Source organism: Vanessa tameamea, chromosome 5 (genome assembly GCF_037043105.1).
Source record: "Vanessa tameamea isolate UH-Manoa-2023 chromosome 5, ilVanTame1 primary haplotype, whole genome shotgun sequence".
Lineage (NCBI taxonomy): Eukaryota > Metazoa > Arthropoda > Insecta > Lepidoptera > Nymphalidae > Vanessa > Vanessa tameamea.
The window spans coordinates 2,778,870-2,790,751 of record NC_087313.1 but is presented as its reverse complement, the minus strand read 5'-3'; the positions used below and the strand labels follow the sequence as shown (position 1 = coordinate 2,790,751).

At 31.2% G+C, this 11,882-nt stretch overlaps 2 protein-coding genes across 2 annotated transcripts; one reads left to right on the top strand and one right to left on the bottom strand.

Moving 5' to 3' along the window:
- The first annotated feature begins 418 nt into the window (after nt 1-418).
- Nucleotides 419-8,445, top strand: LOC113392329 (dolichyl-diphosphooligosaccharide--protein glycosyltransferase subunit STT3A). The gene is made up of 13 exons (XM_026628711.2): nt 419-680; nt 915-1,082; nt 1,287-1,447; nt 2,291-2,488; nt 3,143-3,334; nt 3,666-3,819; nt 3,984-4,061; nt 4,391-4,551; nt 4,936-5,100; nt 5,305-5,493; nt 5,613-5,832; nt 6,262-6,450; nt 6,566-8,445. Exons 1-13 carry the CDS (start codon nt 578-580, stop codon nt 6,709-6,711), a joined length of 2,124 nt encoding a protein of 707 aa, XP_026484496.1. The 5' UTR covers nt 419-577; the 3' UTR covers nt 6,712-8,445.
- LOC113392332 (uncharacterized) lies at nt 8,274-11,760 on the bottom strand. Its single transcript, XM_026628713.2, has 7 exons — nt 11,625-11,760; nt 11,343-11,506; nt 11,061-11,238; nt 10,279-10,436; nt 9,797-9,968; nt 9,254-9,378; nt 8,274-8,854 (listed from the first exon to the last, which is right to left on the bottom strand). The coding sequence occupies exons 1-7, from the start codon at nt 11,671-11,673 to the stop codon at nt 8,708-8,710; spliced, it is 993 nt and encodes a 330-aa protein (XP_026484498.2). The 5' UTR covers nt 11,674-11,760; the 3' UTR covers nt 8,274-8,707.
- Nucleotides 11,761-11,882: the final 122 nt, after the last annotated feature.

The window sequence follows — 11,882 nt, the reverse complement described above, 5'->3', positions numbered from 1 at the left end:
ATAGTTAATGTTCTAAGATATAAAAGATTCAAATGCTATATTATATAAAATATATACAAGCAATTTAATAAAATTTTACTTCCGATATATTTTTAAGTATTAAAATAACAAGCAGTCAGTTGGGAATTATTTTGATTTGCTTTACATTTTGCCGTTTTTATAGAATTTATTATACGACTTTCCAAAATATGTCAATTCAATAGAGCAATCGGCAGTAAATACTGCAAATTATAGCATTATAATATAAAATATTATTCTATTGAGTAAAAGGATATTTACAATACAGATTTTATGGTATAAATAATATTTAATTTTTACTTTGGTTTCAAATAAATAGCATCTACACATTATACCAAAAAAATATTAAATGAGTTGGCAGCCTCGGGCAACACTCTGTGCCACGCCGTTAATAAGCTGTCATTTGAAATTACTGTCACGTCAAATCGGCTAAAATCAAGTTGCCTGCGTCGGTAAATCTGAGATAGGTTGCCGGCGAAAATTTTCATGCAATTTATATTGCATACTTTGTTGTTTTTATATATGTATTAAGAATATTGTATTTATATAACCCAACAAAATGACTGTGGAGGTGCAGAGCAAGGCGAAGCTGTCTCAGCTTTCGTCTGATAAACAACTAACATTCATAAAGTTAGCTGTTTTATCGATGGCAGCAATTTTATGTAAGTAAAATCGGCTCTGATTTTGTATGGATCTTAATCAAATTGTTATAAATGATAAACAAATATACTATTAATAAAAAAGTCTTATTGTTTTGTTTTACTGACGTGGTCCAAGTAAGATAACGAATGGCGACAACATGCTTTATGCTGACAGACAAATAATATAATATTAAAAATGTACTCTAGTTATTAAAATCCAAAAGAACGAAATTTAATACCGACTAATTATTTTAGCTTTCGCAACTCGTCTCTTCTCTGTTCTACGATTCGAGAGTGTTATACACGAGTTTGATCCGTATTTTAACTACAGAACTACTCGTTTTCTTACGGAAGAAGGATTTTATCAGTTCCATAACTGGTTTGATGATAGAGCATGGTATCCCTTAGGTCGTATTATTGGAGGTAAGTTAATTATTATTATTTTTAAACATTTATTTTATATTAAAAAGTTCAATCTGTATCTGCATATTTACTTAAATAAAATTTATTATCTCAGTCTACCTATCAGCTCATAGTCTTAGAACTGATTGCAAGTTCAGAGAATACATTAAAAAAACTCACATTTCTTATGTTACTAGTATTATAAATAGTTTTTTTTCATCTTAGGTACAATCTACCCTGGCCTGATGGTGACCTCTGCTACACTCTACAATATAATGCAATTTCTGAATATAACTATTGACATCAGAAATGTCTGTGTGTTTTTAGCACCATTTTTCTCATCTCTCACAACTATTGTGACATATTTACTCACTAAGGAATTAAAGGTTAGTTTAAAAATAAAATAACACAATAAAAAAAAACTGTAGAATTTAGTTAATATTTATGGCAATCAAATTTTATGCATATACAACACAATAATAACCACAGCGTTCCAAAAACATATCAAGGTTTTCTTGTTAAAAGATATATTTACTTAAATAGTAACTTTTAAAACTTTTGAATCAAAGCTGAATTTAAAAAGTATATATAATAGTAAGGTAATATAAAAATACTCAATTTTATCTACAATGTATAAAATTATCAGTGAAAAAATTATTTCCATCAAACAATAACACTGATTGTTTTAGATAGTGAAGTAATAAAATAGTTAATTATGACAAATACCATTTGCTTGAAATATAAATATAATAATATATTTTACTTAGATTTATAGTGATCCCATACATAAACCAACTTCAAAAAAGATTCTGTTGTGATTTGTCTGTATATCTTTATATGCATAAATCTTCTGTATGTAGCTGAACTCATAAACTGTTGGACTGATTGTATTGAAATATTTTATGTATATTAGGGTGAAACAGGCAGGGGGCGTTGCTTATTTTTGCATATAACTTATTGTTTGAGTTCTGTATAACTGAAAGTTGGTCCCATCTTAATTTAATTGTTATTTGTTACAAAAAATTTACTACATGTATATACATGTAGTAAATTTTTTGTAACCGCAATGTAAATAGTATTTAATATATTATTGTACATTAAAAGTTCTACAAAGTAAATTAGTAAATCCTTAAGCGTCTGAGGAATTATTATTTTTTAATTTGTCTATTGCACATATTTATGACCATAACTGTGCTTAGTTGTTTAATTCATTATTTTACATTTAAAAGGATGAAGGAGCAGGCTTAGTCGCAGCTGCAATGATTGCAATAGTTCCTGGATACATTAGTCGTTCAGTTGCTGGAAGTTACGACAATGAAGGTATTGCCATATTCTGTATGCTGCTCACCTATTACTTCTGGATCAAAGCAGTTAATACCGGAACTATCCTGTGGGCTACTATGACTGCATTGGCATATTTCTACATGGTGGGTGCTGTTATTATATTTCTTTTAATAGGTTTATTTTTATATAGTAGACTCATTTTTGTTATTTACTTACATAATAAAAATTTAACTCTTTGTACCACTATCCACAAAAATGTTACATAATTATTACATTATATCTACTTCAATTTTGAATTAAACATTATTCAGATGTTTTTTTTTAAATGATGACGATTACAGTTCTTGTAGAACATACTGCATGTGTTTGTGTGATTTACTATTACTGTTAGTATAGAATTTTGTAACATTGTGTTATAAACAAATAGTTGTAAATATTTTCACATTACTTATTTTAATTTGATTGTTAGTCCATATGTTTGGACACAATTCATTGCACATAAATATTCAATGGATCAAAACAATCATAGAACATTAAGACGAAAACTTCACACAGAAATGTTTTAATAACATTTTTGTTTTTGCACTTTTGTACATTATTTCTATATTTTTTTTATGAAAATTGTACACAGTTGATGACTTAAAACTGAAATATATTTATCAAAGTTTATTTTTTCATATAATATTGATACTACATCAATATTATATATAAAAATATCATCAGTCAGGTCAGTGTTCCCTACAATATTTTCAGTATGCATTAAATACATTTGTCCAATAATTGTTTTCATTAAATAGGTATCGTCGTGGGGAGGCTACGTCTTCCTCATCAACCTCATCCCCCTCCACGTGCTCGCCCTGATGCTACTGGGTCGCTTTTCAGCACGCGTATATGTCGCGTACAGCACCTTATATTGCGTTGGAACCATCTTGTCTATGCAGATATCATTCGTTGGTTTCCAACCTGTTCAAAGTTCGGAACATATGTTGGTAAGTTCTGTTATCTTTATAACTGACATTTACACATAAAACATTCATAGAATAATATTTATCAGCAATAGAAGTCACAGATATAGGACACTTACAATTTACTACATTTAGAAATATTTTAAACTCTTCTTACACTATCCAACCCAAACAAATCATGAAATCTATAAATGATATGCTCCTGTTCCCTGCCACTGACAAATTGAACCAAAATAAGACTATAAGAAATATTTATCAGTAAAATACCCATACCTCACCTAAATATATTAGTGTTACATACCCAGTGAAGTTGGTACTTGACATCATGATTGCTTTAATATAACATTATTTCCAGGCTCTTGGTACCTTTGGCTTATGTCAGTTATACGCCTTCACGCAATACTTGCGTGAGCACCTCTCACCGGCCAACTTTGAATTGTTGTTCAAAGCTTTGTTGACAACACTCCTGGCAACACTCGGCACAGCGCTTGTTGTTTTAACTGTTACTGGTTAGTTGAAATAATTAATTAATAACGTATCCAGATTAATCTTGCTTGAACAAAGCTAATTTCTTTTATTTTTATTTATGTAAATATCTTATCATAAAAACTATAAACTTAATGTCTTAGATTATATTTTACGAGATAATATATATATACTTTTTTTATTATAGGTAAAATTTCGCCATGGACTGGAAGATTCTATTCTCTGCTAGACCCTTCATATGCCAAGAACCACATCCCAATTATCGGTATATAACTTTTTCAATAAAAAACTAAACTTAAACAATGAACATCGAAATTATATTTTTATAAAACACGCACATATATAATATAATATATCTAAAATGGTTAGTACTAGTAAAAATAAAACCTTTTACTATTATATGGTATTTTCCAAGTTTGAGCTATTTTTTTACATGAGTCAAAATTCAATTCAAAATTCTAACATTTAAAATCATGTTAAAATGAGTAAAATAGTGATATATTATAAAATTAAAAATAATATTGAGATACAATTTTAAATGTTTATTGTAAAGAATTTCGCCATACTAATAATATGTAAAATTTATATCTACAGCATCGGTTTCCGAGCATCAACCAACATCGTGGTCTTCGTTCTACTTCGACCTGCAAGTGCTCGTGTTCCTGTTCCCCGCTGGCCTCTACTTCTGCTTCACGAAACTCACCGATGCGAATATCTTCATCATACTGTACGGCGTGCTTAGTATTTACTTTGCGGTTAGTTGATTTTTAATATATAAAATAACAAATAATAATAATGAATAGGTTGTTTAAAATACATCAAAACATTATAAGAGATGGTAATGAAACCAGGTGCCTCATTTGATAACTCCATGCTTATTACGTCTACATGTAGAAGTTTGTTTCATGACAATTTAAATTTAACCACTTGGTATATAATGTACACCACATTATCGTTTTTGAATAATAAGTTATTCAATTTAATCATGATGACAAGGCGAAGCTTGAGTGCGTCGAGCCGACGTCGAGCTAGCTCCGTCGACTCCGCGCGATGACTCTTACACTTTGATCGCTGAACCTCCCCCCTCTGGTGCTCTAGAGCCCATGTAGTACTCTCCGAGCTAACCACGAGGTCCGCAGGGCGTGATGGTGCGACTGATGTTGGTGCTGGCGCCCGTCATGTGCGTTGTGTCGGGAGTGGCCGCCTCCAGCCTGCTGAGTCTGCACGTCAAGGACATCGAACCGAAGGTCGAGAAGCACGATAAGAAGAAGAAGCATGAGAACAACTTCGTATTTAGATCTGAGGTAGGAATCTACGGGTATTTTTTTATTACGGTAGGTTGACGTTGGGTACTACGTCGACGGTAGGTTAGATAGGGATATTATTTCGTAAAGAGTCAATGTCTCGACTTTTTAATTTTTCGATATCATTGAAACAGTGTTCAATCGAAACGTCAATGCTTTCCATGGGACATATGTGCAACAGTAGTCTCACGTACGGGCGTGCAGGTGGGCGCGCTGTTCGTGTGCGTGCTGGGCTGCCTGCTGGTGTCGTACGTGTTCCACTGCACGTGGGTGACGTCGGAGGCCTACTCGTCGCCCTCCATCGTGCTGTCGGCGCGCGCGCACGACGGCGCGCGGATCATCTTCGACGACTTCCGCGAGGCCTACACCTGGCTCAAGATGAACACCCCGCAGGTACCTCCGCTCACAATAATGAGATCATTATGAGATATTTCATTCTCACGATTAGCCCTCTTTACGAAGGAATGATAGATCAAAGTAAAGTAAATAAACTAATGAAAATTTCACTACAGGATGCAAAAGTGATGTCATGGTGGGATTACGGCTACCAGATAACGGCTATGGCGAATCGAACGGTGATAGTGGATAATAATACTTGGAACAATACGCACATATCGCGAGTGGGCCAGGCCATGGCGTCCAGCGAGGAGCACGCCTACGAGATCATGAGGGAGCTGGACGTGGACTATGTGCTGGTCATATTCGGCGGACTAGTGGGGTATTCGTCTGATGGTAAGTAAATAATAAATGGTTTACAAAGACGTATGTCACAACTACAAATTCGAAACACCTTTATTTTGTACTTAAAATCTTTTTAATTATTTTGAAATATTTATATATATTAATATTTATATAAATTTCAAAATAATATTGTCATGAGCACTTGGGTTATAACATACCGCTTCGAATTTATTTATGATAGCTTACGTGTGCTATATGTTTTTTCTTATTGTTTTATCCACGTCATCGTTATATATTCTAATTAAAATTTTAAACACCAACTAAACCATAAGAAATAATGATTCAAAGTTCTAACAATAATCGAACATATACGTAATTTATGTATCCAAATCTTTACCGCCATGTTTGGGTCTGAAACTGCGAGTGGCTCGCGTCAGTCCGGCCGACAGGGCAGCAGTGGTAGTGTATGTATGTGCGCAGATATCAACAAGTTCCTGTGGATGGTGCGCATCGGCGGCAGCACGGAGCGCGGCGCGCACATCCGCGAGGCCGACTACTACACCGGCGCCGGGGAGTTCCGCGTCGACGCGCACGGCTCCCCCACGCTCCTCAACTGCCTCATGTACAAGATGAGCTACTACAAGTTCGGGCTCGTCTACACCGAAGGAGGTGATCACTTTTATTCGATTCGCATTACAATTGTCCTAATACTCAAACGTAATTTCATATTAGAAAGTCGTTAGTAAAAAATCAACATATTATATCGTATTCATCTCCCCGGCAGGTCGCCCCCCCGGCTACGACCGCGTGCGCGGCGCAGAGATCGGCAACAAGGACTTCAACCTGGACGTGTTAGAGGAGGCGTACACCACCGAGCACTGGCTCGTGCGCATCTACAAGGTGAAGCCGCTCCCCAACCGCGGCCTCTGAGCGACGACTGAGACCGACTGTGTGTTCGGTATATGTGCTCCGACTAAACATTTCTTTAAAAATTTATCAACTCCGAAACCCGAAAAACGAATTCCTCTGAAAGAAATTTTTAACGACTTTTTAGCTAAAAGCGTTGGAGCTAAGCATAAAATATTTATAATTCTGGATTAATGTCGCCTAAATCGTGTGATATATAAATATTATTAACCAGTGTCACAAGTGGCGTTAGAGGAGCACAAAACATAAACATTACCACTGTTAAAGTTTTAATATGAACTGTCATCAGCTGTGACAATGACCCGTTTAGGTATAAATAATTAATGTGATAATGTTACATTAATACAAAGTTCCAAATCTTACTGACAATATTTGTTTTTTAATACTGAAAAGGTAGTTGGTGCATGTGTGATGATTATTAGTAGAAAAGGAATAAGTTATTAATAATATTGTGCATTGTATAAATGGAATTAAACATGCTAACTACCTAAACAAATAGTGCATAGAATTATGTAAAGAAATAATAATAAATTTCTTATTTATCTCATAGGTCATTTTTCATATGTTATAAATATAAAAGTAAATAAATTCTCATCTCTCAATAGAGTCGCAAAAACTATCGATACTTCGCGTCGATAACAAGTCACAATTTTATACTATTGGTTACAAAAAATCCTAAATTCTTAAATATTTAATTCGTAAATAAGTCCATAGTGTTCTTTATTATCAATAATGGCTTTGTGAATAGTATCCGAAGTTAAGGTGTAAGACAATCGATACTACTTTATTTAAATATGATGGTATGTTTTAAACCTTTTCCTTGATTTTATAGATGTAGCAAAGTTTATAAAATAATTCATTTTAATACATTTTTATTGCACTGCCTTCTAATGTTTGCATTTATATTGGTTTTAATTAGTACAAGATCTCACCTCAAACCAACAACATGTTACTTTAATTAATGGATTTGAATATTGCAATGCACACATATTAAAAAAATCAAAATTTACATTATAAAATATGAGCAATTTTGCCCATTCTGTCAAAATGAAATGTGTACAATATTAATGAGGGCAAACATGATAAACTCTTCATTCTCAAAGAAAGAACAATCATTTTATTTCCTTTAAAACCATGACTGTCTTTAATTTTATTATAACATATTTTATTTTAAAACAAAAAATTATGAATGAAAGAACACTTCCGTTGTGTCCAATAGAGCGTTTTTCACTCAAACATAACATCATAGCAACACCATACTCAATTTGAGCTTGAGATCTCAATGCTACCAAATTCATCATCATCTTACTCATAACAGTTGCGATATGAACTTGAACTTAAGAAATTAGAAAATACAAGCTTGTGTATCAAATATTTAAGAGATTGTTAAGAAATCTACTAAATAAATAAAAATTTTGATTAATCAAGGGTCAAATATGTCAAAAATATTAATTATATTTGTTATAGTAATGAGGCAAGTTCATTGGTGCTCAGTATAGAATACAATAACAAAATATTTTAAGGCTTCGGTAAATAATTCTTGATGAATAACACCTTATCTTACCATCTCATCGCACAAAATATCTTCTAAAATACTGTTAGAAAAATTAATATGCGAAAAGTTACATAAAAAAAGTGGACAATTTTAATAATTAAATCACTAGATTAATGTATGATCAATGTAAATGTTATGTTGTAAAAATCATGTTTTTTATTTCGATAAAATACTATATATTATGTATGTATGTGAACTTATAATATACTTTTCTATAATTATAGTAAAAACGAATTATTTCAAAATTATAAATTGTATTTTAATATAGAAATTCCTTTAATTTTTAATTATATACATATGTGAATGTTTTTTTTTTCAAATTTTTGTTTCATTGTCTGGTTGATGTTTGTTGAAAACATTAAAAATTTTAAAGAATAATATAACAGATTACTAATAATTATTTTTTAAACTTTTTCTTAAACTACCTATTATTAGTTTAATTATCTATTCAATATCTTCAATGACATCATCATCATCACCCTGATCCGAACAATCCTCAGGGAGGAAAGTATCATCATTATTGTATTGGTGTTTGTTAGGCCTCAATCGTTTTGTCTTTCTGACATCATGAGCTGAACGTCGAGGTCCAAGCTGAAACAAATAATTCAGACTTAAATGTGTTTCAATTTAAATTTTATCTATACACTAATTGGTTAAAGGAGTAGTAATCTTTTTTTATTACTATTAAAGGGATAAGGTATTTTGCTTTGTTTATGCACTAAACAAAAACGATAATTCTATTCTTTAGTGCATCATTTTAAGAATACTAACTCCATATAAAGAAATACACCATAGTATATAGTTTGTAGCCTATTGCTATCTTGCAAAAAATATTGTTATGTGTACAATAAGCTCTGGGCAAACAGATCCATTATTTACCTACCATTTTAATATTGTTCTAAAGTGATAACTACCACAGGCTTTATTACAGGGCAATATTAAAAAAATATATATATTCTGTATTCAAAAATAAAAATATAGGTCTCATACCTGTTGAACAAGTTTGTATGTGCCAATATCATTCATAAATGTTTCCTTAAAAGCTTTGTTCAATGCCTTTCTTTTGAAAACTAAACACTGCTCTTTCAATATCTCTGAAGCTCCTTCTGGTAGATCTGTTTGGATATTAGATATTAATTGCAATAGTTGATACTATAATTTTGCTTTTTCGTTGAGGACATTTTTGTACTGTAAATTCACTTGTCATTAGCAGCATGTTAATGTAGAACATGAGCTTAGTGAACTCTAGTGAACTCTTTAAGCTCTGAAGTCATAGAATTATTAAAGTATATGTACTATCTGGTATACAGCCGTGCAAACAGCCATTAATGTATATTATATTATGTGGTTGTAAACTCTTGAATGGGGACTGCTAATTTTATGTTCTAGCATATGTAATATATTTATCTACTCTTATATATGATTTTTAAAGTTGAGTCACAATTACTTCAGACAATAGATTTAGACTCTTGCTAATAGTAACTATGATAAATTAAAATGTCCAAAGTTATTATTTAGTTATTAATATATTACCAATTTCCTTAAAGCAATAAGTTTTTGGCCTGATATCATAGACCCGATAGTCCAGTATGAGAGTAACACTGAACTGTTCTTCCTCTTCTACTTGGCTCTGAGCAAAGAATGTGATCTCCATGTGTGAACCATCAAGTATTTTAAACATTTCAGCTTCTATGTTTAATAGTTTCTGTAAGAATATGTAATATCTGAGATTTATTGGTCACTATTGGGAAAAGTGTTGACAATAAAAACCTAAATCTTACACAAAATATATTCTGACTAAAACAGTGGCGCTTTTAATTTAAATGCATACGTAAAGGATACTTTTGATCAATTATTATTTTCTGAACAACTTTATATCTAATATTAATTGAAAAAAAATAATTAATCAAGTATTTTGTACAAATTTAACATATTTTACAACCTAAAAAATTTAAATTACCCGAAGCAATTTATATTTTATAGAAAGTTTCAATTTTATTTATAACTAACTATACCTTCAATGCTTCAAATTGCTCTAATCTATCATAATATGCTACTAAGGCCTTTCTGATTGAACCAAGACAATCTGGCATCATGACATTATCAAAGTCTTCCATCACTGCCTTTAAGTTGAAACCAACAGGAAGTGAAGATTTAGATACCACATTCCCATCTGCAATAAAACTAATATTATTACAATTATTTTGAACAATTTTATTATTATAATAAATATCATTCAATCATCTCATATAGACAGAAGAAGAAGGAAAAGGTACTGAACTGTTTAGTAAGCCTAATTATACATGTATAAAAAATTAAAAAGTAATTACATTAGTTAACATATCAACTTGTATTAAGGAAGTACATAATGCAACACCAAGAAATATACAAAAGTTCACCTATACTCTGTTGATTCATTCTATTACAATTAATTAACACTTTCCAGTGAAACAAAAACAATTAATCATATATGGAATGAACAATATTTGGATGACCACTGATATAATATGATTTAAATCTTATCAATGGACTATGTGATACAATAATGTACCAAGCCACAGAAGTGCTAATAAAAGTTGTTAAGATTTAAATGAGAAAGGCCAAATTATGAAATAAAATAAATGCTACGAAATTTCTTTTAAAAATAGGCATAACATAGTTATATACATATATAATTACACAGTGTTACTGTCACCATGAAAGTGATTGTCTCTATTGATTCTTAGAATCTTTTATTTAGAGATATATTTTCGCACAACATGGCCTATATAATGTTTTGGTAATAGTTATACCATACCAGAACTCATGTCAATTCTAAGGCCATGTTTGACAAGATGTCCAGAACTATGCTGCATGTGGTAGACGATGCAGCAATGATCATCCGCTACATAAGATTGGACTTCCATGCCTGTTAGCATTGATATTAGTTCTAGACTCCGTTTTAAGCTTTCTACAGAGTTACTCAGGACAATTTTCTGTAATAAATAAAATTAATATTAATAATGAGTAAAAAATAATAAGTGAGGTATGTCTTTTAGCAACATTCCACCTCATTTACATATTTTATATAAAAAAATACCTGCGGTCTGATAAAAGTATCTTTTTTTTTATTTATTGAAGAAACTTTTTTCCGATTCTTATTTCTTTGAATTTGAAATAATTCATTATGTTTTTCTTTTAATTTATTTTCTAATTCTTTAATCTCATCTCGGAGTTCTGTATTATCTTCTGCTATCTTCGTTGCTGTTAAAATAAATAGTTTATTTAAAAGCGTGCTCTAGTTTTATGAAAATCATAATATTAATAACCTGATTTTGATGCATGAAAATTAAAATTTTTGAAACAGTTAGAGTCAACTTACCACCCTTTTTAAACAGCTTAGTAATTTTCATCTGTTTTGTATTTGTCATTTTAAATGTATATAGTACGAACAAATAAAATTTAAGTAACTTTTAAAATAAACAAAGTATAAACCACAAATTTAAAAATGACTGACAGACGACAGTTAATTTTTAAATTTTAACTGTCCCCATCATTTTAACACTGACAGATTCAACTTTTTTTCTCTTGAAAAGGGCAAAATAATTGCTCCGTTCAGCTTTAACAAATATTACATGTT

Coding starts and splice junctions, on each gene's coding strand:
- LOC113392329 (XM_026628711.2), top strand. CDS start 578: ATGACTGTGGAGGTGCAGAGCAAGGCGAAGCTGTCTCAGCTTTCGTCT. Junction 4,552..4,935: donor TGCTTAGTATTTACTTTGCG/GTTAGTTGATTT, acceptor CGAGGTCCGCAG/GGCGTGATGGTGCGACTGAT. Junction 5,494..5,612: donor TCAAGATGAACACCCCGCAG/GTACCTCCGCTC, acceptor ATTTCACTACAG/GATGCAAAAGTGATGTCATG.
- LOC113392332 (XM_026628713.2), bottom strand. CDS start 11,673: ATGACAAATACAAAACAGATGAAAATTACTAAGCTGTTTAAAAAGGGT. Junction 11,507..11,624: donor TAAGCTGTTTAAAAAGGGTG/GTAAGTTGACTC, acceptor TTATTTTAACAG/CAACGAAGATAGCAGAAGAT. Junction 9,379..9,796: donor TTATTGCTTTAAGGAAATTG/GTAATATATTAA, acceptor ATATCCAAACAG/ATCTACCAGAAGGAGCTTCA.